Here is a 27,066-nt window from a genome sequence, read left to right on the forward strand (position 1 = left end):
TTCAGCTTGGTGGAAATGATCGGGGGGCTCTTGTGGCCGTGTTGTCTGACCGGCCTCCTGTGGTGTTGCAGGTTGTCATAGCGGCCCTCTACTACAACCCGGTGCTGCTCTTTGAGACACTAAGCAAGATCCAGAGGCCAGACACACAGGAGAACTTACTGGACCACTTTGTCAAGATGTGGCTAGGCAACATTGAGTACTTCATGGGGTGAGTGCGGATTGGCCTGTGAGCCCATTGCTACGTGTGCAGTCGATATCCGTTAATTCGACCCTGGTGGGACCGACGAAAGTGATCGAATTATCCAGTGGGTCGAATTAAACGAGATGCCGAAAAAAACGCCAAAACACACTGCTGATGCATTCGGCAGTATTTGCTCGATACTAAAACGCCCCTAATCGAATGTGCACCTACTTTCTGTCTATCCAAAGTTGAAAACTAAAGTAGGAACGACATTAAAACTCCTAAACATAATATAAATCTAACGCGGGGCAGATTTTCTAGCACAGAAAATGGCCAAGGGTCTAATACGTGCTGCACAATGGCGGTCGCTTTTTTAAAGTCAGCTTTGCTGCATGGTTTTTAGTGGGGGTGTGCGAATATCAAAATTTTCAAATACGAATCTAATATGAATACTTAGCTTCGAATATCGAATAATGATATGCACATGCATTTATTAGCAAGTTGGGTTAATTTGTTATGTTGGAACATTGCAATTAGGTTGTCATTATTACAAAGCTAGACTAATAAGCCTTATACTAAAGCAGGGGTTCTCAGGTACGTTCATCCTACGTACGTACGTTCATGCTAAGCTCCATAAAGTGCCAAGGAACCCCCCCCCCCGATTTCACCGAATTATCGAGGGTATCAAGAAAACAAACAAATGCTGCACTACGTCAACACGCTTTTATTTACTAAATGAATCGTCAAATCTTGTTTCTATTTAGCACAAGACCAGTGCGAAAGCTGAAATTCTCTTCATCTCATGACTGATTAGCGCTAGCAGCGGCGAAGGCCTCGCGACATCCTTCGCGGCGCGCGTTTTCATCTGAGACGCGCTTTGCACCAACGGGCGCACATCCCGATTATTTTTTTGCCACTCAGCTGCTCGCCAGCAAATTGTCCGTTCATCGCGATGTAGCCGGTGCTTTTTATCTTCGACAGCTTTGCACTGAGTAAAAGCAAAACTACTGCTTGCTGCAACCGCTGTCGACGAAACCGCGGCCGCTATCGACGCGATCATGGACGGCGACCTTGCGGTTCAGAAGGCAGGCGGCTGACAGACGCACCAAGTCAAAACGAAGCTACCTTTCGCTGCAAGAAGTGCGGACGAAACTGCGGTCGCTATCGACGCTGCCATGGGAGGCGACTACGCAGTTGTGAAGACACGCAGCCGACGCGAGCTTCGAGTGAAAATGAAACTATTTGCCGCAACCGCTGCGGACGAAACTGCGGTGGTTATCGACTCGATCAGAGATAGCGACTACGCACTTACGGAGGCACACGTCTAGCCGCGAACGCGGTGTTACGAGTGGCGATAAATGCAAGAATAGAGGCTTTAAAGGCACAATTAGGCACGAAGCGCTTCGGCGTTGCTGTCAGTCACGTGCCGCGTACGATTGCCGCTGAGGACCACGGCGATGCGGACTGCGCCGCTTCGTTTCGGTTGGACGCTACGCCGTTCTTGCTCTTCTGCGGCGCGCATTTGCGATGCTCCGCGTTTTTTTTTTTTTTTTTTCCCTTCAACGTACAGGTCAGTGCGCACGCTATCGGCACCTACCCTATCTACAAATAGGAGAAAGGCGCGTGGTGGTAAGTTACGGCCTCCGAGATTCAAGTGCGAAAGCTTAGGCGCGCTGCCCATTCTCAGAGGTTGGGTGGCTACAAGCTGCTTGCGTATTTATTGCGCAGTTCGCGCGTTGCTGTTACGCACTGTGATGTGCTTTTTGACACTCGGGCACCGTAACTCGGGCATGAGTAATGGAGGTTCTTTGGATCAAGCGCACCTCATGTTCGCCGTTTTAGACACTTGTCGACAGCGGGACCAGGGAAAATTTATCAGTGGCTCGCGGAACCCCGAGCAGGGGCCTGCGGAACCCGTAGGTTCCGCGGAACCCACTTTGAGAACCCATGTACTAAAGCATTGTGTATTTGGCTCATGTTAACTGGGAAAATTTAGTAATTCCCACTAACTGTCCTCACTAGCCTGTGCCTTATTATGCCACATCAAATGCCCTTAAACTCTGAGGCATTTGACCCTGTGTCAGTCGTCACTCATGGCACTTGCTGTCAAGCAACAAGCTAAGAATTGCGGGTTGCACTGAAAAAAAAAAAAAAGTGCGCTCTCGCTGTTCGCAAACCCATGCCCCTTGCTACCGAGAGGCTGGTTTTCCCGCATAGTTTAGATGTTTAGTGGCTAAGTGTGCTTTACAGACGAAATTTTGCTAGCAGCACGAAATTGTAACAAAATTCAGCACAATATCTTCTTCTTTCTGGGGTTTTACAGCACAGTATCACCCCAATATCACCCCAATATTAGATAGAAGCAAATGCACAGCCAGCAATATATTCAATTTCATTTGCATATTCGTAGCCAACCGAATGTTCTAGCATTTTCAAATATCTATTTTTCAAGTCGAAGCGAATACGAATATAAATTATATTATTCAATAATATTTGAACTTTTTGAATATTTGGACACCCCTAGTTTTTAGCTTCGCCGCAATACACCCGTGTTATATGGTAAAGCATACAGACGTCGCATAGGCAGTTTTGGTTTTGTATCTGACTGCACCGCGCAGGTAAGTTCTGCCGAAAATTTTTCATGTGCACCCTTAAATTAAATTGGGGTAGAAACCATGATCAGACATTGTAAGATAACATTATTGCTTGAAAATACTCCTAGGGCAAACCAAAAATGCAGTAGAATCTCGATGATACGAATCTCACGAGGTCCCGAAAAATACTAGGTGTATTCGACGGAAGGACACATGTGTTCATTGCATTCACTGTCTGCTAAGGTCTGCCGAGACAGGTGCTGCCACTAAAGGGGTTGTGTTAGGGTTACCGTAGAGGTCAGGTGCTTTGAATGCCAACTGGTCAGGTTCGAATCATCCGGCGAAGACCAAATTTAGAATCAAAATAGCTAAAGTTTGGGCCCATGGAAATGCACGGGCACCGGCCTGGACCTTTGGCCAGGATCGAATTAACCAAGAAACCAAATAACTGGAGTGGAATTAATGGAAGTTGACTGTGCTATAGACAAGCTGCATATGTGTAAGCGAAGAGGCATGGTGCAGGTAAAAACAGCAGATGATGGCTTTGACACAATTCTTCTTTGCGGTTTGCTGCATTGATAAACAATCTTTCCCAAGTTTGAATGTGGCCAGTGTATTCATCTAGCCTTCAAAGAAAATGCATACCATTGGAGCTTCTTTCTTGCTCGATGGCGAGCACTCGATGAGGTGGCAGTGCTCCTTGCTTCTTGGCTATATTGAGGTGTGAACTGTGTTTAGAAGGGAGCAGAAGGCCGGCCACATGGTGTGTAATAGACTGTGTTGTGAGGGCACGTAATCTCTCTTGTGGAACTTCCACTGGCATCAAAGCAGAGTCCTTTTGACAGGCACACTGTGTGGAGTGGCCATGACAGAGTACTGTGATAGGAGGGCAGATTTGACAGAGATTTCTTTGTCATGCAGTTGTACAAATGACTGACTACGGTCACAGGAGAGAATAATGTCATGTTTGGTTTGTAGGCTTGGGCAGATATTCAATTTCTTTTAACATTAGATGGGGTATTCTATATTCACTTTTGTTCAAATTTCAGTATTAACAATTTTAAACGTGACAAACTGACAAATTTGAAAACCACAATCGACAATTGTGGTTTCGGTGGGCAAGTTGCATTGCCATTGACATAGCTCGCAGCCAAGACAAGCCAAAGAACATGTTTGCAGTCACCGGCTAACTTTTGGGCCTGCTTGGTTATTCAAACATTCCTGTGGCACCTTCTCTATTGAACCTATGTATAACAGCGAACGAGCCTCGGACACGACACCATGTGGTGTCTCGCTCAATTTTTCTGACGTGATCTGTGCTCATGTTGGGAAAATGGCGGCCGTGAAGAGAGCCATGAGGTCGTCCCCGATGCAGTCTCATTATCAAGGTGGTTTCTCGGCTTTGCGAGAACCATATGGCCACATTGACTTGGCACGAATTTGCAACTTTGGTCACCAATACCCAGCAAAGCAGCGCTGGTTAGGCATAACAGCCTAGTCAATGTGGCTGTGCCAGTGCGTAGTTGACCATTGTGGTGGCTCCTGCAGCCTCGACCATCACGAAAAGTCAAATAGACTGAACCACAACACTGACCAAAAGCGTGAAAGCAAATTTTCTGTACTGCTGGTGCTGCTTGCGTTTTTGCATGAAAATATCTAATAGCACTTTGAAGATAAATTGATTCCAGAGATGAACCTACTTCTTTTGCAAGTAAAGGACCCCTCTTTTTTATTAAATTTGTCGACTTGGAGTTGTTGGGTCAAAGTTTTATGTAAATCCCGCAACTATTCTAACTATTCACTACAGTTGAACCTTACAGTAATCGAATTGATGGGGAAAGCAAGAAAATTTGTTCTTGTAAGAATTTTGTGGCAAAATGAGAAAGCACAGATAGGGAACGCTATGCAAAACGAAACTTTACTGTCAGAATTCCATTGGCCGACTTTGGGAAACCTTGCTTGAGACTAGAACCGCATACATCGCTCAACGATGGCGACACTGCCATGGAGTGCAATTTTGGACCAAGCATTGATATTCGTGCAAGCGTATAGACTTTTTTTTGCTTTTTAGTTCTGTGTTGTATCGGCCTGCAAGCAATGCCAGGCCAGATGCGAGCAAGCGCAACCCTTTTCGTCATTGGTGCTCGTGTATTGCAGGCTGCATGACCGCAAGATGTGCGTGCTGGGCCTGTGCACGCTCATCAGCCAGGGTTCTCGGCCACAGGCGCTGTCCGAGATGGCACCCCAGGTAGTGCCCTCGTTGCTGGTGCTCTTCGATGGCCTCAAGCGGGCCTACGCATGTGAGTCCATTCCCTCATTATCACTTCTGCAGCTGCATCCAGTGCTGTTGTGGGCGTCGGTATGCTGTATTTATGGATGAATGGCTTGAAGCCGTATTCTTCATGAAATGAAAGCACATTAGAACCTGGTAAGCCAGGATGCAATTAGAGCAGTGTGTAAGGTCCCACTGGACTGCCCGTGTTTTCACGAGGTGGCTCTGAATTTGGGCATCACAGCCTTGGAGCGTGTAGGTCATCCTGAAGTGAAGCTTGACACGTTAAACGTAGGGCGCTTCAGCTTGAACAGACGATGGATTATTCTGAATCTTTGCACCAACTGCTATATCAAGATAAACTGTATCACGCCAAGTAATGGCTGGCTGTACCCGCCTAATACGATTTCCCGGCTCCTATGCTCGCAATCACGAAAAAAAAAATAACCCAATACAGGAATGTGTTAATATGTTTCGGTTAATACGTTCCCGGAAAATACGATTATTCGGCAGCAACATTCAGCATTGCGGCAAATTACAGTCGCATGATACATCCTGCAGCGAAAAATTCTCATTCAGGTGTGCAAAAAGGCCGCTCTTATGTGCTTGTGAAGCGCTATGTGGCAGACCGGCGCCGCGTGGCGACAGCAGCTTCTCTGCGGTGCTCAATCCCCCCTCCTCTGCGACTTCTCTGCAATGCTCGATTGTCCCCCTGCTCGATCGCCCCCTCAGCCATTGCCTCAGCTTTAACTTCGCGAAGAGCCGCTGACCCCGAGTTGCGGGAATGCAATGTTGAGACCAATCATCAGCATCAGCTAGCCCCCCAGGAACCCGAAAACGGTGGTGCACGCCTTGGCAACTGTAGCGCCAACTTCCCCGGTGCGACGGCCAGGTTAGAACGAGAGTTTCTCAGCCGGAACTTCGGAGCCAGCTGCAGTGCGTGTGACCGGTTGTGGTTCGAGCACGATGTTGTACTCGTCAGTGCAATTCGTTCCGAGGAACACCGAAGAAACAAATGACAACCTTCGCTTACCGCCATTTCCTCGACAGGGGAAGGGCTACACATTTTTTTTCTAGATTATGGCAGATTTTTTTTTTTTTCTGGAGGGACTGCTACACTCAATATTTTATGTAATACATAAAGGAAAAGCAGAATGAATGCACTTTTCACTCATAAAAGTTTTATTAACAAGATGTATGTCATAAAAAAATATATTAATTGCCAAAATCAAGGTTGTGGAATAAAATTGAACAATGTTTGGAAAGACAGGCTTGTATATACCAAGACAATCTTACAAAAATTATGAGATATACGAAATGTATTGCTGTCTAATAGGCACTATCTCCAAAAAAAACTAAATTTTTAATCGAACAGGTATTCCACTCCAAAAATTTAACTGCAAGCATTACAGTTGGGCGTGCCGTGCTGCGGCCGCCGATGTTCCGGGCTGGTTTGCGTCGTCGTCGCCAAGTCAGCGTCCTCCGACTCGTTGCTATTCGATGCATCGATAAGATCAGCCACAGAGGCAGTGCAATCGCGATATCTGCGATCTCCCTTCGCCGAGTTCGTCGCGATAGACGACGATGTCCCGACTTGCGAAGCCGCTAAGTGTCGCCGCGATCGTAGCGGAGGTGGTGGCGGACGAGGCACCTGAAGACGGCGGTGAAAACGAAGGCTTCTTTCGGACGAAAAACAATGAGAATGCCGACAAGGTTCTGCAATGGACGCAAAAGGAGCTGTTCCTGTCGAAGGGTGAGACGCACCAGCAGAAAATAACTGTTTTGTAAGAAATAAATGTTTTTTGCCCTTGCACCTCAATATGGGCTTGTCAGCCTCAATTTTTACTGGATTTGGATCGTACGTTTTCCCGCATAGTATGTTTATTTTTCACTTTTTTTTTTTGAAAACGTATGGACGAGGTTCTACTATATATACTTCATTCTACAATACAGGCTTTTTCTCCCGACAAAATTTATTGAAATTGATGTGCACTTCAGAATTTAGTACGAAGCAGCTGTTGTGCTACGTCATGCTAGCCTGTTCTCATCTTCACGTGAAGCATATTCTGTCCACAGAAGCACAACACACATACCCTGCACACCAACAGTGGCCTAGGCTGCAATAGTCCTGTCAGGGTAACCGCACACCAATTGTGGTGGGCTTTGTGACATCAGTGGACTCAGAATAAACTGCATGTGGCCCGGGAACCTGATTGGCTGTTCGCTTTTCACTGTGCTTCTGTTGCACTTTGGTTTTTATGGCCTGAAAATACACATGCTTATGTGGGGATGTTGACCTGATCAACACCATGGGTGGCGCCCCTGCAGCAACAGGCCATGCTTGCATGTGATTGTTGTAAACGGAATGGTTTTCTGTAAGCATGTCCAAGCAAGTGGGGCGTATTACATACAAAAGTTTTTTTACTCACATTATGAAAACAGTTCTGTTACAATTGAGGTTACGTTAGAAATGAGTAAATGGAGCATGTTCCTACTCCAGTGTCCATGAGGATTGGTACAGTGGTATGTGTGCCTGTTTATTCAAGTGGATTTCATGGGCAGCGATGTCATTGAGATGGAATGTGCAGATACACCGACACTTATTTTCCAACGGCATTGTTTTGATGAAAATGCAAAGCCCTAGTACCAAAAAGTGAAGTGTGTGTGGCTACGAAAATTGCTGCTGATCTTGAGGTGAAAATGGGTTCTGCTGCTTGGTCAGCTGATGTTGGCAGTTTGGTTTGATAGTTGAGGGCCATTTTGTTTCTTGACTCATCTTTCCCTGTCTTTTATGTGCAGTCCGTGCCCAGGAGGAAGAAGAATCTGATGACGATGAGGAAGATGATGATGACTGTGAAAATGGTGACTGCAACTTTGCACTTCCAGATTGCAGCAGCGTTTTAGTGAATAGTATAATGCGAGGTTCGGGATAGCGATTACCAGCGCAAGAAAGCACTTGCAGTATTACCTATATTTGGTGCAATTGCTCCAAGTATAACACAATGCTGTAAAAACTTTTTTTCCAACATTAAATTTTTACGATGTGGTGTGCTCAACCACCAGGTGACTGAGATGTGTAGGAAAGCCAGCACCTTGGTATCGTAGGAAAAATGCAAGCATGCGTGCCCAGTAACGAGCAAGTTTTTGGCTGCAAGGAAATGAGGGCAAAGGGAAAGATCGCACACCGTGACCTGAAGGCCTGGTTCAACTCTGTAATTAACATTCGCGCAATCTCGTGGGCATATGCAGCTGCCCCAACATGCACCTGGCTCACATCGCTCTCAGTTGGAACAGTTCAGTGTAGTGCAATCCGTTACTGAAATGGTGCGCCCGTGCAGATTTTCTAGCCAACCCGTGCTGATCACATGTCTCACACCAGAGGATGGTATGTCACAATATGCTGAAAGGTTCCATTTTCATTCAGCCAAGGGCTATGTTTTGCGTAGTATTCATAATATTACAAGAATGTTTAGTTCAATTTCATGCATGTTCGGGTTGACCATCGTCACCTTGAACATGGAGTCTATATGCTTGTGGCATGCGTGACGGCACACAAGTTAAACTGGCTTTGTGTACAGCCACTGAAGCTTCAGTATCAGCTCAAAGTTGCTACTGCAAGTTTTTCTTTTTCTCCCTAATCAGAAAGGTTAGTCCTAAATTCAGGATCAACTTTACATGGCAACATACCCTAACTGCTCCTTTACGGTAATGTTTTGTTCGGGTCTTAGTCACACTGTGCTTTTTAAGTGCACTGAAAGGTGTATGCATAAGGGCTTTATTTGATGGGCAGTACTTTACATATATATCTTATAGCTTGTCACTTCGTGTTACTTTGAGCTCGTCATATTATTTCCTTTGACGATGAATGGCTGTGCCCCAGTTTTTGGTCAATGCAGTCCAGTCACATGACAGTAATGGGCATTCAGCAGAGTAGGAGCTTTGCTGCTGAGATATAGTAGCAGGAGGTTTCTTGTACACTTGAACATTCTCTAGATGTGCCTGGAGGTTCATGTCACAGTTCTGTAATCTTTGTGCAGAGGTGCTAGACTCGGACGAGGATGAGCTCGACGACGAGGGTCAGGAGTACTTGTCGAGGCTGGCTCGCCGTGCCAAAAAGGGATCGCCATTCCCTGTCACCTCGGCCACCATTGAGGATGACCCTGAGGATGACGAGGACGACGAGGACGAAGAAGATGACGAAGAAGAAACGGCGCTCGAATCGTTCACGACGCCCCTTGACGAGGAAGACTGCCCTGTTGACGAGTACCAGGTCTTCAAGGAGGTCATGCAGGGTAAGTGGGACAACTTTTCTTTGCATGTTGTCCACCCTCTTTGTAGTGAAGCTGCACTTTGTGTTTAAAAGGATGCACTAAAGAGAAATAATTTGGGCCAATGCAAATGGACTGGGCATTTTCCGTGTGAGTGAAGGTGCAAATGTGAACGGGCTGCACGGTGCAGCCCGTTCACATTTGCACCTTCACTCAACCGGTAAAATGCCCAGTTCGCTTGCATTTACCCTAATACCACACACGCTAAAACTCTAATATCCACAGCAACGATAAATAAGCAACGCTTGAGCGGTCATTGGTCCAAATCGTCCAAATACAGTAGAACCCCGCTGATACGTTTTTCACGTGATCGTTAAAAAAAAATGTAAAAGCCAGGAAACGCAATAGCCGGGAAACAGGAAAAATTTAGAAATGGGAGTATGTTGAACTGCATACAATATTATTTTAATTCGTATGTGTGAAAAAAAATTGTAGTTTCACCCGACAGCCGAAGTATCGATTTCTATAGCAAATTAGTAGACAGCTATACAAAGTAAGAATAGTAGTTTTGTCGTCCGTATAAACTTTTAAACATTTGCTTATTAACTATATTGACAAGCATGGTGTCCGCGCCCACAGGCAAACATGAACACATCACACTCGATGAGCTTGGACATGCGCTGTCAAACACTGGCGTGAGAAATTTAAGCGCCGCTGCAGAAGCGAGCGAAGTGACCTTCGTGCTGTTGTCTGCCGCTTCAACGCAAACTGAGCACCGAGAACACACAGCACGCACAAAGCTACGAGCCGCCGATGCACCTACACTGCCAGAGCACAACACTGCCCGCTATCCCTCCCCCCTTGCTCCCTCGCCGGTGCCTCGAGCGCAACTGAAGAAGGCACGCTTCCTCCCTGCTTTTCTTTCTTTCGCGCGCGAGATTTAGACGCGGTGGTCGGCTCTCCTCGCACGCTTTCACTCGCACATACAGCATGCGGCGTGCATGCCCCTGGATACAGCATACAGCATGCCCCTGGACTTCATACGGAACATCTACCGTATAGTGCGGAATGTAGGTCGAGGTTTTTTCCAAAAAATATTACTAAAAAGTCACCCCTCGACTTATATACTGGTCCTTGGCACAATCTCAATTGTCGTCTGGCAACATGTTGGAGCCGCGGACCTTTTGGCATCTGCATCGTTATCGCCTCCATCTTGACCGATGCCCGACGATGGCCGACCGACGCCATCTTCTCTTTTTGGTCTTTATTCTATGGTGCAGCTATCGTTCTTGGAATTGATTTCGCGACCACCTACAGAATGAGTACTGGTACTCGACGTCAGTTTGCCGCGGCGTTCAAAATGAAAGTGAATGAATACGCGGAAACCAACGGAAACATGTCTGCGCAGCAGCACTTAGGCGTTTCCGAAAAAAGCGTCCGATAATGGTAGACGCAAAAAGGCAAGTTGTCTACGTGCAACGCTCGGAAGGCTTCCTTTTGCGGGCGCCGCACGGTGCACCCTGAACTTGAAGATAAGGTGGCGGAGTTCGTCCGCGCGCATCGCGCCAGATCCTTGCCAGTGACTTCGGAACTGATACGCATCAAAGCGATTGAGCTTGCCCGTGAATCAGGCCTAACGCGAGAGCAGTTCAAGGGCTCCATCTACTGGGTTCGCCGCTTCATGCGACGCAAAGGATTCGCACTTCGCCGGCGCACATCTATCTGTCAGAAGCTGCCGGAGGCATACGAGGACAAGCTGGTCGAATTCCAGCGCTATGTCATCCGTCTCCGGCAGCAGCATGGCTACATGCTTGGACAGATAGGCAACGCCGATGAAACGCCGGTGTGGTTCGACATGCTGTCGTCCACCACAGTGTGCGAACGTGGCGCGAAGGAAGTGAAACTGCTTTCGACGGGGAACGAGCATTCGCGCTTCACAGTGATGCTTGCCTGCACTGCTGACGGCAGAAAGCTGCCCCCATTTATAGTCTTCAAGAGGAAGATGTTGCTGAAAGAGGCATTCCCGCGGGACGTTGTCGTTCGTGTGAACGAAAAGGGATATATGGACGAGGCCCTCATGGTCAACTGGATACAGACGGTATGGAATCGGCGGTCCGTTGCACTCCTGCGGTGTCGGAGCATGCTCGTTTTGGATGCGTTTCGCGGGCACTTGACCGCAGGTGTGAAGCAGGCGCTCCACGACGGGAGGACGGAGCTCGCCATCATTCCGGGAGGCATGACCTCAACGCTTCAGCCGCTCGACGTCGTGCTCACCAAGCCCTTTAAAGACCGGGTTTGTGAACTCTATAACCAGTGGATGGCTGGCGACAATCCAAAGACCCCAACCGGCCAGCTGCGCAGGCCGCCCCTCGCCACTGTGGCCACATAGGTGTCGCAGGCTTGGCGCTCGCTGCCCAACGATATGGTGGTGAGGGCATTCAAGAAATGCTGCATCAGCAACTCTTTGGACGGCACCGAGCACGACATGTTGTGGAACGCAGCTAGTGACAAGCAGTCGTCTTCGGACGAGAGTGCAGACAGCTCGAACGAATGAGCAGTGACGGTACACGCTGACGGTACCATGAATAAAACTGAAGTTTTGTGCCTAATAATTTTTATGTCGACTTTTTTGCTTCAAGGTAAGGGGGTCGACCTATATTCTGCCTCGACCTATATTCCGCATTCAGCGACCTATATTCAGCCAAAACCAATTTTAGGGCCGCAACGCGTCATAGGCACCATCTTTATATAGCAAATACGGATCTCAAGGGCCATACTTTTGCTGGCGGAAACCGAAAATACGTCATAAGTGTCGCACCCGGCACTTTGGGCAGCCAATGCCTTCGTCAAGCAACCAAGCCAAGCAACATGAAAAGTCAAAATGGCCTGCGCGGGCCGGCACGGGGTGGCAGTTCGCAACGTACAATGCGGGAACGGTCCCACAGTTGCGATGTAACAGCAGGGTTACCAATGCATTGGGTTCTGTGGGAGCTGTGCAGGGACCGGCCGAAAACGACGTAACAGCCGGGAAAACGCAGCACCCGGGAACGTAACAGCGGGGTTCTACTGTAGTCGTAGTGCAGGCGGTGCCACGTGGATAACTGCACAAAAACTATAGTGCCGCCCTGGTGGCCTCCGAGGTAGCACCGGCATGTGCACCAGTGCCATCTTGGAGGCCATGGCCGCCGTACTGCCTCACCCTGCAGCATGCTGAAGACATGCATTGAAAGCATGCTTACCCTAGCATGGTTAAAAGCAAGCGACTTTGTCGTGGCTTCTGAAAACGGCGTGCGATGCTCACTCATCTCGGCAGTCGTACCTTCATCGCTGTTGAATGGAGCGGAGGGGCACGCTGCCGTGCGCCCAGTTCAGTCACGCTTCCTTGCTTCAGAGACTTTGCGTGCGCCCTCCTTTTACCGTGACCACTTTTGAAATGTTCGTTGTAATGGTAAGGCGCTGTTGAAAATGTTCGTTATATTTGGGTGCAATTCCAATAGGCTGGGTCAGAAAATCATAAATGTAGTGAAATGTGATTGTTATAACCGATAAGTTGTTATAGCTGGAATTTTTATAAGTGGTTTTGACTGTATGTTGTATTCTTAAAAAAAAAACATAGCACTTTGTATCCGCCATCTTCTTACTGATGGAGCGGCAGTAAACCTCTATACAGTCGTTTCTTGTTAATTCGAACACGCTTAATTCAAACTGACTCTGTGGTCTCGTCAAAGTTACGTGTATTTCAATGGGCGAAAGCGCTCGGTAATTCGAACGCGAAAGCATTTGCGATGGTTAATTCGAACATAACCGCACAATGCTCTTAGCAGCATGCCAAATCACGTGGCGGCGTCTCTGACCGGCATTGCTCCGACACCGCCATAAAGCAAAAGCTTAGGAGAGACCCCTCAATGCCGCGCGGAGAAATAAAAAAAGAAAAAGAATACCGCAGCGAAAATTTTACTCTCTCAAATGGCAAGGTTGCCGTTTCTGCATTGCGCCCGAACACACATGTGCGTGCCGCCGTCTCAGCCAACGCTGTTGCTGCGGCGCAGAGGCAAGCAACGCGGAGGCCCAGTCTGGCCAACGAAACTGCCCACACGGCCAACGCTCACTTCAATGGCAGAAAACGAAACTTCGGGGAGCTCGCTAAGCTGGCGCACACGGAGACAGTCGAAGGTGAGGGAGCTACTGGGAGTTGAGAGGGAGGCCGAGGCCAACTGCACTTCCCTGCCGCCCTCCTCCCTCACCTTCGACGGTCTCCGTGCGCACGTGTCGCCGTGCCGGCGCCGCCTGCTCCCTGAAGTTTCGTTCACTGCTGCTATCAGGATGCGAGAGAGAGAGATTGTGGCTGTGAAGAGGAAGAGGCGCTATCGGGATGCGAGCATTGGCCGGCGTGGGCAGTTTCGTGGCCCTCGTTCGTACGTAGCGCTATGGTACACAAATACGTCAAAAATAAGTCCGTCTTTTAATTCGAACAAATTTTGGGGCCCCTTCGAGTTCGAATTATCAAGATTCAACTGTATAACAAAGTAAACCCAAATTACCATTGCCCATGTGTTAGTTCAATTAATAGCATACGGCTATAACAAAACCAGTAGTGAGAGATCTGAGACATTATTGGTTACAGCAAAGTGAACATATTTTTATTCTTGGTAGCTCAGAAATGTATTCTGGTAGCAAAAACCTCAAGCGCTCGGCAAAAACAACATAGAATGGCACTTACTGGATGCACATGCACATCTTGGCCAACTGTTTCTCTGGCCCACAGTTGGTAAGCAACTTGGCGATCTCACGTTATCACACAAATCGCAGGGCTCTGTATTACAGTCGAATCTCGATAATTCGAACTCGAAGGGGCCCGAAAATTTGTTCGAATTAAAAGAAGTTCGAATTAACGGGAGGACGTATTTTTGAAGTATTCGAGCACCGTAGCAAGATGAACGAACGGTGCGAGTTGTGAAATTTCACGGCGTGCAAGCGCATAGCGAGTTGCACCCACACCGGCCTACTCTTGGTTCCCGATAACGGCAGAAAACGAAACTTAAGGGAGCGGACGGCGCCGACATGGCGACGGGCACGCGCTGCGGAGACCGTCGAAGGTGAGGGAGGAGGGCGGCAGGAAAGTGGATTTGGCCTCGGCAACTCCGCCGCTTCGGTGGCAGTGGCTTCGGAGGCTCCCCTCGCCCTCTCACTCCCTCGCAGCCCCCTCACCTTCGACTGTCTCAGTGCGCGCCCGCTGGCACCACCGGTACAGCCGGTTCGGCGCAGAATAGCCTCCTTGAAGTTTTGTTTTCTGCCGTTATCGGGAAGCGAGCGTTTGCCGGCGAGAGTGCCGACGCCGCCGGTCCAGCCGGCCCGGCGCCAGCTTAGGGTACGGCCACTCTAGCGGCAAAAGACGCGGGCGTCAGCGCCTTGCCGTGAGGCCACCGTGACACGCGCGTCTCGCTGCGCGGCAGCGCGATAAGATCTCCCGCGTGCTCCGAACGCGCCGGCTTGGGGGGGGGGGGGGGTGGGGCAGTTCGTTGGCCGGTCTGAGCCTCCCCGCTGCTGAAGGTGTCTGTTATCGGGAAGCGAGCGTTTGCCGGCTTGGGGGGGGGGCAGTTCGTTGGCCGGACTGAGCCTCCTGCCGCTGCATGAAGGGGTCTCTCCTAAGCTTTTGCTCTATGGTTGTGTCGGAGCAATGCCGGTCGGAGGCGCCGCCACATTGCGCTGCTGAGAGCATTGTCGGTCCGCGGTATGTTCGAATTAACCGTCGCAAATGCTTTCGCGTTCGAATTACCGAGCGTTTTTGCCCATTGAAACTTTGACGGGACCAGAGCGTCAGTTCGAATAAACCGGCAGTTCGAATTAAGCGTGTTCGAATTAACGAGATTCGACTGTATTAACTATGCAAAGGCCTTGTATGTGTATTGGCACAGCAAGCCACCACTGGGCCATCAAAATTGACCTGTCGGAGGCATCACACTTGCAATTTTGTTCACGTGGACTCGGTCATGAATCTATTTTTTTTCACTGGTGTCATTGTGCATGCTTATAAATATTCTATATAAGAAAGCTACTTTCATGTTGAAGGCAACTTCTTTATAGTGGTGTTCACTTGACTGTATAGACTTCTTTAATGTTAGTGCATGACTGAACCTAATTTTCTCTCATGCAGGCATCCAGAGTGCGGACCCAATGTGGTTTAGTGTCCTGACCACAGGCTTGTCTGCCGACCAACAGAAGTCCCTACAAGAAGTGTACCTGCTTGCCGACCAGAGGAAGGCAGCCGCAGGTATGTTAGCAGCTGCTGCACCTGGGCGTTTCAGATTGCAGAAAGGATTGCATGCACGAGATTGGATCCACATCTTCTACATTCAGATGGAGCTGGTCAAATACTAGATACAGTGAAAGCTTTATTATTAACCCCTCGTTAATTCAGAAAATTGGAGAATTCCCACACTGGTTATATGGTACCAACCAATGTCTGCATTATTCTAAGCATCAAAAACTAATTTAGAGGTACTTGGCCGTGCACCTCTTGGTTCGGATAGTTACCAGAGCGCTGCACTTGTGCAGTGCAGTAGCAGGCTTACGTTAATATAATTGCCGTATTTTTCCGCGTATAACTCACACCCTCAATTCTGCAATGCGACGTGTGCCACCATAAAGCCACCACCAAGGCGAAATTCACATACAGTCGAATCTCATTACAGCGGACCCTCATAATCCGGCAAACAATGTCCGGTTTATCCGAAGTTCGTAATATCCGAAGCGCCTCACTTCTGAAACTTTGGTCGCGATGTCCAACAATGTTATTGTAAAGAGTGAGTGACGAATGTCCAAAGTAAAAAACGAACAAAAAAAAAAGATCCAGTTTCGTCCAAAAGGCGAAGCATCAATTGCGATAGCAAATTAGTAGACAGCTATACGAAGTAAGGATAGTAAGTAGTTCTTTAGGCCGTATAAAGTGGTAAACATTCACTTACAAACTAAATGAACAAGCACGGTGTCACGCACGTACAGGTAAACATGAACACTTCTGCGGGTGCGAGAGATTTAGGCCGCAATTGTCGGCTGACCCTAGCAAGTCTGTTGTCAGCCCGTGTCGACACTGGCAAAAGTACGCTTTGTACGCCAGATTTTGAAAAAAAAAACAAAAAAAACATTGCGAATTTCGTCCGCTGTAGCCGATAGTCCGTTAAATTTGTCGGCTGACCCTAGCAAGTCTGTTGTCAGCCCGTGTCGACACGGCAAACGTACGCTTTATACACCAGATGTTGAAAAAAAAATTGCTGCGAATTTCGTCCGCTGTAGCCGATAGTCCGTTGTAGCTAGGTTCGTTAAATGCAAACTTCGTTGCATTAATAAAATAGGTAGGGCAAACTAAGGTTGAAATATGGTCCGTTATAACCGAAAGTCTTGTACGCGGGTCCGTTGTAACAAGCGTAGACTGTATAACCCGCACTGCAACTTTACTGACCCAATTATTAAAAGTTTTGGTGCGGGATATAAACTCAAAAATATGCTGTTCAGAAAGGAAATGTGTTTGAACACTTTGTGCCGCAGAAAAAGTGTTTTCTTCCCTGCACTCTTCTTCCGCATGCTTTGTGTCGTGCACGTCGGTGTGGGACAGTGTTGCGAGCACTGCCTTTGTTTTGGTTCAGCACGAGGTGTTTGATGCGACAGACACTACAGGAATTGTGAGCAGGAGGATGAAAGGTGCTTCCATTGTGTGTCGTGCAGTTCACACTTGTGAAAAGTGTGCTTTTTATAAAACAAATGGAAAAATAGCCGCACTGAACAGGTCAGCAGCACTGATAGGGCACGGCCCACTTTTCTGAATGGTGTACAGCTTGTTCATGTCTGTGTTCCACTCTGCAGGGAGCAATTATTCCCTCTAGAAGAGACCTTGTTGGTGGCTTAGAAGCATGATTTAGTGACACAGCTTTCGGGCGCCTATTAATTTTGTTGATTGAAGACATACCTTCACTGCATTTCTTGCATCTCCAGAATCGTAAAAAGCATACAGCTGCGGAGTAGATCAAGAATTCTCGATATTTTAGTGAGTTTTGTCACGTTTACAGAATGTGGACTTCATGTGAAAACTCGCATTACAGGAACATTAGGCATGAGAACATCTATTGCCTATCTAGCAGGCTTTAAAAGCACCTATCCAGACACTTGAAAATTGTGCCTGGTGCAACACACTGAACGACAATGAAAGAAGTGAACCCACTACAGTCAATTCGACCCTGATCGAACCGACAAAACTGATCGAATGATGCAGCAGGTCGAATTAAACAAGACGCAGAAAAAAACGTCGAAACATACCGCTGATTCATATGGCAGTACTTTCGCACCCACTTTCCCCAAATAACGCCAATGCATTTCTCCGCAAAGTTAGGGAATTAATATCTCGAAACTGGTGCCGAGAATTTGTTCCAAGTGGATCTGCCTTGCGAACTCCATGGCTACAATTTGTAAATTGCAATATGTGCCATCAGGTAATAAGTTGAAAACTTAATTAGTGAATTTTTGTTAACTATTTGATTATGTATTTCAATTTCTTGTGCAAGTAATGTCCGCCTCTTTGAGTAGACCAGCTCATGAACTAGAATTGTGCTATCTGCCACAGTCAGCCTTTAATAATTTTTAAAAGTGTTCGCTGAAACACCCTGTATATGTCGCACAACAGTGGACAGTTTCCTAAAGTCAGCTTCACCGCAATAAATTCACGTTATGCAGTAAAGCATCCAAACACTGTGAAAGGGGTTTTGGTATCGTGTCTGAATGGCATCGTGCAGGCAATTTCCTCCTCAGTTTTATTGAAAAAAAAAAAAAAGCCGTGTATTAGAATACTCTAAATACCGTAATCAGACATTGTGAGTTATGGTTCTCACTTGAATATCTTTCTAGGGCAGGCTAGAAATAGACATTTTCAATTAGAGATGACGTGTGTTCAACGCATTCACTATCCTATAAGCTCCACTGACACAGTCGCTGCCAGTATAGAGGTTGCTATTGGGGTCACCATTAGGGCTCAGGTGTGTGTGTGTGCTGACTGGTCAAGTTCCAATTATCCGGCGAAGGATCGAAAAAACAAATGATTGGGCCCATAGAAATGCATGGATGTTGGCCGGGACCTTCGGCTGAGGCTGAATTAACTGAAAAATTGAATTTACCAGAGTCATATGAACGGAAGTCTGCTGTACATGCTACGGCATACACCAAGCAAAAACACACAACTGTCTACCTTCCCACTCGTGTGTACTGAAACATATTGCACACGTTGCAGAAACTTGCAGCACAATTCTGATCATAGGAGTCAAGATGTATACGACACAGATCTTTGCTTGAGTATCTTTGCTTTCATCAGTGCATTTGCTGTTGATGCACTTTATTGACATACACACATTGTGTACCTAGTACTCCGCTTTTAGTTTCCTTTTCACCACCGTTATTTGTGATGATAGCCTCCTGTATTTTTCAATGCATGGCCAGTCGCTCCACAATGCATGATAGCCAGTGGTCTACTGCAGCAGCACCACATTTCCAGTGATTTTATGCTTGCTGTTTCTAGAGCATGGTCAACTTTAGCTGGTTGCTGTTGCCATTTCGTGCCCACTCTTCGGCTTCCGTGTGATGTCTGATGAAAGATAGTTGACATGGTCCTAACCCTGCCCCATAAACTGTGGCCAACTGTTGGGAAAGTGGTGCCCACTCGGTGACTCTCTCATTTTGTCGTCACTGGGCTGTCATTGAAAAAATATTGGAAGCTATGGTGGTGATGTTCAGCTGTGGGCACATTGCCTAGGGCATGTTTTGCTGATGTGAATAAATGGCTGCCGTGTATGTGGGCTCTCTTGTTGTGACACTCGCTCACTAAATGTTGCAGTGCTAGTCGCTCCCTATAGTGGTTGGTGGCCCATTTGCACTTGGTAGACATAGCAACATTCAGCGTAGTTAAATTATCTGACATGCCTCGTGGGTGCACCTAAATTTTTGCTTAGTCACTCCTGCAAGTGCCAGCAAGAATGACCAGTAGCCTTTTCTTGGCAAGGATTCCAGGTTTTGGGTTCACTAATAATAGTTTTAAGAGATCCTACATGTTGGCTTCCTTCTATGGGGCCTGTTCTTGTATATTAATGTGCAACATTACTCCGCTTTGCAATAAACTGAAACCGATACTAGAGCGCCTATTCTGGACATTCCGCCATTTTCTTCGAGGCGTGACGTAGGCGCGACGCTTACAAAATGGCGCTGATTGCCCCAATTTGCTTTCTTAATGTGACGCAAATTTGACGTTTCGCCTAAGAAACTGTAATGTAGTCATTGAACCTAGCGTTCTTGATAAAGCAAAACAGTTTTCCTCCCCAGTAAAAATAAAGCAGCTAGCTTTATAAGTACGATTATTCCTTCAAAATCGTTTCTCGCTTCCGTTGTCTGCATGCGCACAAGCTGTTGTCTGCTTCATTAGCTAGGATGCGTGTCCTCGGGAAACGGAATGAGTCATCGTATATTGGCGTCCACGCACTTGTTTTCTACCTTGAGAGAACATACGCGACCTACCAGTGATGATGAGCGCACGTTCTAGGCCGCGTTATCGCTGTCTCGTGAATGCAAGTGACTCGGCCCGACTCGTCTGGCTGAGAAGCGGCCGAATATCATCAATAGCGTTGCGCGCGCCACAGGCAACCGCTTGCGCGATGCAAGTGCCGGAACTGCCATCTCTTGTTCACTTCGCTGCTTACTCGCATCGCGAGAGGAAACTTCAAAGCGCGGCCTTGCGTACATTTCTTTTAATAAATTAAAAAGTCACCATTCTCATAGCCTTCGATGACGTGAAAAGTCAGTAATATTGATTATGATACAAATGCAGTAGTGAAAAGTGCAAAAAGTCGCACAAAGTTTGCTAGTTTCAACCAATATTATTTCAAATAAACGTATTTTTAATAAAAATGATGGTTCAAAACACAAATGCCAACACCACCCGAGAGCGATGCAAATGCTATGAGCACGCGTTCTGAACAAAAGATTTTCATGGCCCAAAATGACAGGGAAAATACGGCGATATGCATGCCTCTCGACTGTCATTGCATATGGCCGCTCATTACCATAATTCGCGCGACTCGTTGCACCACAAGTTGTGGCGGAAAATTTCTGCAATGGCGGCCCAGCGCAACGTCGCGCAACATCAAATTGACGTTTATGAAACAGCCCTTCCTGTGACGCTCTCCACGGGATATTCTTTCAGCCAATCAACAACTGACATGCCGGCCATCTTGGAACGCCACCACATATTCGCAAAATTGCAGATGCATTGCACGGGCTTCTGCATGCTACCGTCCACTTTCATTTTAAAGCGCTAAAGGCGCAATATAGGTGCCAAGGACCACGGAAAAGTATTAGTCGATAAAATTTCCAGCTCCACGTCACGTTTCGTCATTCTGATGAAAACGCAAAATTGCATTTTGCAAAACTTCCGTTTCCCGGCACAAATTTCAAAACACGTGAGCTCTCGATAGCCAATGAGAGAGTCAATATGGCGGATAATGACGGCTGCATGCATGTCGAGAATAGCACCTTAGAAGTTACGATCGTTGCTCTTGCATCATTGTCTATTTACATAGCATACAAAGAAACAAAGGGTGTTTACTCGAAGGCACTATTAAACTTGTGGTGTAAACTGGCAGCCCAGCTGACTCTTATCCTTGGCATGCTCTGTTGCACGCAGAGTCGAGACGGATCGAGAAGAGCGGTGGCTACGTGTTCCAGAACCAGACGGTGCCCACGTCATTCAACTTTGGCGGTGCTCCCCTCTGCTAGCCGCCACAGCTCAACCAAGGCGTGCTTCTTCTCTCTGTTTGTCCCTCCAGCTTGCCTCCTTTCTTTCCCTGTTTGCTGTTCCATTTTAGCCTCGGGTGTTTTCTTCCTTCTTTTCCGTGCACTCTTGCTGCCTTCTCATGCGAGAGAAGGCCTCGTATCTCTGCTGTGTGGGACACTTCTTTGCCAGTGCGACCGTGTGTGGGGAAGCATTGTGCTTGTGGCACTAGACTTTTGACGCAGCGCCGACCCATCTGCTGGGAGTATGTTCCTAATCTACAACTGCTGCGTTGCTGCCATCAACACCAGCTGCGGTCCTTGCCCCATCTGCCTCGACCGAACTTCTCCCAGGCTGCTTTCGGCGAGCATCGGCGCTCTGGAGAATTCGAAGAAACGACTGCCACCGAAAACACCCAAGCGGCTCCGCGTGGCCGCACCTCTCACCAAGTCTCGAAGCCATTAGGCGTTCAAATCGGCGAAAGCATGCTGCTGCTTTCAGCACACGGAACAACTGAGAGACGATGCTCGACTAGTGGCTTCTCTCGTGCTACTGCCCATCTCCCTCGACACCCCGACGATGACAGTTGGCACGTGTGCATGTGATGTGGTGACAAGTGTGTGCTGTTGTGTGCCGGACACCTTGCGATAAAAGAAAAAAACTGTGGCAGCGGCGTTTATCTCCCTGCAGAAAAACGTGAGAAGCACGGTTGTTTGCAGCTCTCTTCCACCTTTGTAGACGTGTGCTTTTGTCAAGAAAAAAAAAAAAGAGAATGTGGTGGGCTGTTTGTCACATTAAAGTGTGTAAAGCATGCATATATTTTGATAGCAAAGGGGGCTTTGTTGTACAGTGGCTTGATTTTCCCCCCGTGCTTTGCTTCGTTTCTTTGTAACTCTTCGAGCATCTCAGTAACGGCGCTGCATGCTTGGGCTTCGACCTTTGTGGCTGCGAAACTAGACTTAGCAGCCGGTATGCGCAATCGTGACTCAATGGGGAAGAAAGTGGGTTCTGTGGCTTGCATGACGTGAGCCACCAGTGTACAAATGGAGGTGAGTGGTGTGTTGAGAAGAACAAGAGGCTACTATTTTTTTTTCGTCACTCGTAGCGCACGTAACTGCGTGGCACCTAGTGTGGTCTTAAGACTGGTGTAGAAAAAAAGGGAGTGGCGGAGAGAAACGGATGAGTTTAAAATGACAATTGTTGCCTTAAAGGTGTGCAAAAGAGGCTTGCGTGGCGGTCTCGTTGTGTTTGAGTTTTGCATTTGGAACTGTGAGAGTACTGACAAATAAAATCTATTGACACAAGTGGATGACGTGGAGAGTGCTGACTAGCATGGTTTTTGTGTTTGACTGATGTTGCATTACTTGTTGCAATTGTGGCCCGTAAGAAGGCTGTGTGCAAAGTGTGCTACCAGCAGTTTGAATCAAACCAGTTTGCATAGATGGGATGGCAAAGGAAATGGCCATAGCACTCCTTGCAACTGAAGGACTTAGTTTAGCCTGTGGCAAAATATAACGAGAGGGATTGGAAGTGGAAACAAAACTGAAACACTTTCTTGATCTGCATGGTGGCATACTATAGACTTGAATAGATTAATAAAAGATTGGCATACTAGTTTACCTATGTCGTGCTGTACATAATAGTGGCCAAGTGTCGGAAGAGGTGCTAGATGTGCGATTATCAACAAGGAGAGAGAGAGAGAGAAAGATACTGCTGTTTTACGATTCTTCATAAAGCAGACAAGGTGTTGCCACTTAAATGGCAACCTGAACTGTGCCCTATACTTTTGCTCCTGTGTTTGCAACACATTCTCTCTCCCTCTTGTGTCCAGTCTGTGCGCCCAGTTCTTGCTCTGTGACTGTACCAACTGGCCCAACAAAAAACTCCTACCAGTAAAACTTGACGTTAAACTTTAATGTGTGTGACACATTGGCAAAGGCTAACTGCAAGTAAATTTTCTGCAGTCTAAAAATCTGTTGTTTGTAACGATGTAGATAAGAGAATGCCTACTACAAAGTACAGCATGTTTAAAATGTCATTTGATGCATTGCAAGAAGCTCATAGAGATCTGCGCAACTTTTCAGCAGGTACATTTCATACAGCTGCTGTGCTGCAGGCTTCTTTCCCCCAAGTTCTTTGCTGGCTTACCATTAACTTAATCTAGGCACCTCGCCGGAAAAACCACTGGGGTTGCCTTTTCATACATGTACAATTTTCACTTTTTTTTATATGATTTAATAAACGTATTTCTCTTTCTCTCTCTTCGCTGGTCAAGAGTTGTTGCAGGCAAGTGCCTTCCGTACGTACGGTACGCGTTGGGATCTTTGAGGTGCTTAGATGAGTTCTTACCTGGCCGAGGACATCGGTGACGTCGACTACTTCCGGTGTAGAGACAAGATCACTTTGGTAGTCTGCGAAGTGATCCGGTGCAGGTGGAATTGTCCTTTGACCTGTGTAAATCGCACCTGGGAATTCTGTGTCTAAAAGGTTGTCAACTGAAATCGCACCTCTGCGATATCGGGGAGGCGAGGGCTTGACTCTGTTGAGCCTGACTCGGCAAGGGCTTGGTGTGCAGCATTGTAGCTGGGTTCGGTCATATTCCAGTCCTAGGTCACCACTGTGGAGCACGAAAGGAAAAATGACCAGAGCTAATCACTGGAGCCTATGCCCCACTACTATCTTTATTTCCTTAGTTGTTGTTGCTGTGAGCGCCTCCTGGCATCATGGCAGATGTGGGCGCTACACATTGTTACATTGATATCAAACGTTCGAGTCGGCAACAGCATCGCGAGCGTGGACAATCATTGCACGATACTGCAGGTGAGATTTCTCAGGCCTGCACTTGACTTCCCTTCAAGTGCCCCCATTTTTGATATAAGCCCATATTGTACACTGTGGCGTAACCCACAATACGTGTCCGATTAACTATTGCTGGCACTTGCACTTATGGTGGCACTGTTGGACAGACTGTCAGTTTTCAGAGGTCCCTTTCACAGAGTCCCTGAATTGACACACTTTTGCATTTCATTTACCATTGCCATGAAGTTGTGACAGTTTACTTCTTGTTGTGTAGAGGTGTGAATGCTTGTGGCAGTAGCAGATGATGCAATTGCTGTGATGATGAAGGGATACGTGGTGAAGAAGGAGCGCTGATCCTGTTAGCAGCTGTAGAATCTTTTATACCAAAGCTAGAAGTGATGCAGAATCTGAAACCATGACCCAGTTTGGCACATCTGCTTTCGCTTCTTGCACGGAATATGTGTTGTACATCGGTGAAGGTTTTCTATTTTATTAATTTTCTCAGCCGTAAATGCATAATAGAAAGTTTAAGGGCATCTGGAAAACTTGGCCTAGCGACAGCATGCTATTCCAGGGGAGATAGCGAGGGATGAAAGAGAGTGAAAGGAAGGAAAGTACTCTCTCACACATACAAGCACACGAAATGCACTAGCACAAAAGTTACGTACAGTCTCTGATCGAGACCTGGGTTCTGCAGGAATGCTATAAGTGCCCTAGTGCGGTGCAGTTCGAAGCCAGGACACTGCCATAGCTACGGGTCGTGTGCCACGTTGCATGTTAAGGGCATTCCTCAAGACCGCCCTTGAAGTTGTAAAGTGTCAGTGAATACGAATTTAGCCCTTTAGGCCCTGGCGTCCTATAAAAAGGACACGAAAAGAAATTGTTCTTAATCGTTACGCAAATGGTTAGCAAACTCAACAAAGAATTTGAGCTATTCTCCATACACCTCCGCCAACATAGGGGACAGTTTCTTCATCCTTGTCTTTCTCAGAAAGCCCTAGAGGTGAAATCAAAATGGCGGAAGGCAAGAAACACGACTACAGCAGTTTCCTCGTCTTTTGATAATATTTTACTCAATACCTATTGTATCGGTAGCAATCACAATTTTGTGTGTTGTTTCTGATATGGTTAGGAGTGTATTTATATCGGGAACTTTTGCCTCTTATTTGCGCATCGCCCGCAGCACGCCATGATCTGCGTGTCCTAAATATAGGACACCAGGGCTCAATGGTTGTCAAGGGCCCTGAATAATTTGAATGTACAGTGAGGATGCTGTTGCTTGTAACAGCTTCCGATTTCTTGTTTTATTATTCCCAAGGTGGTAAGTCAGCCTGAACTTCTGCATTCAGTGGAAAGGGGACTCCTATAATAATAAGTATGTGTATCAAGGAACCAAATATGTTTGCTGCACTATAGGAAGTGTGCGTGTTGGAGGTAGAAGACGATAACGATGAAAATCAGGATATACAGTTTGCCTTTGCAGGCTAGGGGAGCAGTAATTGCTGCACAGTAGACGAAGAATTTGCCATATATGGCGAAAATACATCTGACAAAGTGACTATCACGTAAATGGAGGCCATTCAAGTGCAATAATGAAGGAAGTGGGTGTGTTGAAGGTAGATGACGATGAAAACCAGGATACACATGTCCGGAACCGAGGGGTCCCCCTCGTGGGTACGAGCCATGTTTTGAGGCAACAACAACAACAACAACCGAGGGGTCGCAGCAGAGCGCCAGAACAAGAGGACCAGTGCAGCATGCTTTTAGAACAGACTAGCGCATGCCATGCTTACGCATCGAGCACGCGCCGCCTAAATTTATTTTCGTCGTCTTTTGCAGCCGGCACCAAGGCGCCGGCCGAGAGAGCTGAGCTTAGCGTCGTCGCGTTGCGGCGTCGGTGGGCGCTACACACAGTTTGCTTTTTCAGGCTTGGGGAGCAGTAATTGCTGCACAATAGACGAAGATTTGGCCATCTATGACGAAAATATATCCGATAAAGCGGCTATCAAGTAGATGGAGGCCTTTCAAGTGCATTGATGACGGACGTCTGCGTGTTGGAGGTAGCAGACGATGAAAAGTGGGATATAGTTTGCTTTTGCAGGCTTGGGGATCAGTAATTTCTGTACAATAGAAGAATTGATTATCTATGAAAAAAAACACATCCGACAAAGCGACTATCAAAGATAGAGGCCATTGAAGTGCAATGATGAGCCGTGTATAACGAGCACGAAGAATATTTTTGATACCTCTGATGAAAAAGAACCACTGTCAAATGACCATCATGCAAGTTTTTATACATTTAAATGTGTGATACAGCCGAGAATAATATGCAACTTCGAAATACTTCATATTGCTCTTTACAACCACTAAGCCCTGGTGTCCTATATTTAGGACATGACGCCATATCTTATGCTGATGTGGTACTCCGAATAAAAGAAATAATTTTGTGCTTCTTAGGCCGTAGTAAATTAATACAAAACGAAGAAAAATTTTCTGTACTTTAAAAAAAATACAGGGCTGAAAGGGTTAAGGCCTCATCAACACTAAAGCTGAGACACAATTGGCGTGCTGTACAAATTGATTTTAGATGGTGTCTTGCATACCTGACACTGATGTGAATGCATTGAAGGCATGTTTGTTCACAACTATCATGACCACGAGACACCTTTCTCTGCGGAGCAGGATGGGCGTTGATGCTGTGGTGGTTGGAATGTGAAGAGAGAATGGATAGAGGGGGTGTGGTGGAAGAGGAGCAGGTTGCAGGCACAGATTGATTAGTTGAACATAAGTGCTTTGGTTTTGCACGCTGTCTAACGTCACAGAGATAGCTCCAAATGGAGTGGCCCATCGATTAGTGACGCAGCATGTGAAGCTACTTTAGCCAAAAGACAAGAAGCTCGATGGTGGCGAAGACAGACGAACGAGAACAGGACTCCAGAAGTGCATTTCGAGAGTGGCGGCAAAAGCCAGGCTCATTTTGCCTATGCGAACTTTTTTTTTTTTTTTGTTATTGTGAAACCAAGGCTTCATATTTGCTATATTTAAGGGGGTGAGTACCTCCTTGCAATGTAACCTGTGAAGATGCTTGCCTCCCCCCTTCCCTCCTCCTTCCAAGTTCCAGAGCCTCTGGACAAGAAGATATATAATTTACA

General features: G+C 47.0%; 1 protein-coding gene across 1 annotated transcript in view; it reads left to right on the forward strand.

Annotated features, from left to right (window-relative positions):
• LOC119450822 (importin-7) overlaps positions 1–22,424 on the forward strand; it is a 77,084-nt gene extending 54,660 nt beyond the window's left edge. Inside the window, exons 15-20 of the mRNA XM_037714316.2 lie at positions 72–208; positions 4,933–5,075; positions 7,847–7,909; positions 9,085–9,339; positions 15,470–15,586; positions 21,029–22,424. Coding sequence (XP_037570244.1) covers positions 72–208; positions 4,933–5,075; positions 7,847–7,909; positions 9,085–9,339; positions 15,470–15,586; positions 21,029–21,120 — 807 coding nt within the window. The 3' untranslated portion in view covers positions 21,121–22,424. The remainder of the gene's footprint in view (positions 1–71; positions 209–4,932; positions 5,076–7,846; positions 7,910–9,084; positions 9,340–15,469; positions 15,587–21,028) is intronic.
• Positions 22,425–27,066: the final 4,642 nt, after the last annotated feature.

The sequence above is a fragment of the Dermacentor silvarum genome, chromosome 4, assembly GCF_013339745.2.
Source record: "Dermacentor silvarum isolate Dsil-2018 chromosome 4, BIME_Dsil_1.4, whole genome shotgun sequence".
In the NCBI taxonomy this organism is placed as follows: Eukaryota; Metazoa; Arthropoda; class Arachnida; order Ixodida; family Ixodidae; genus Dermacentor; species Dermacentor silvarum.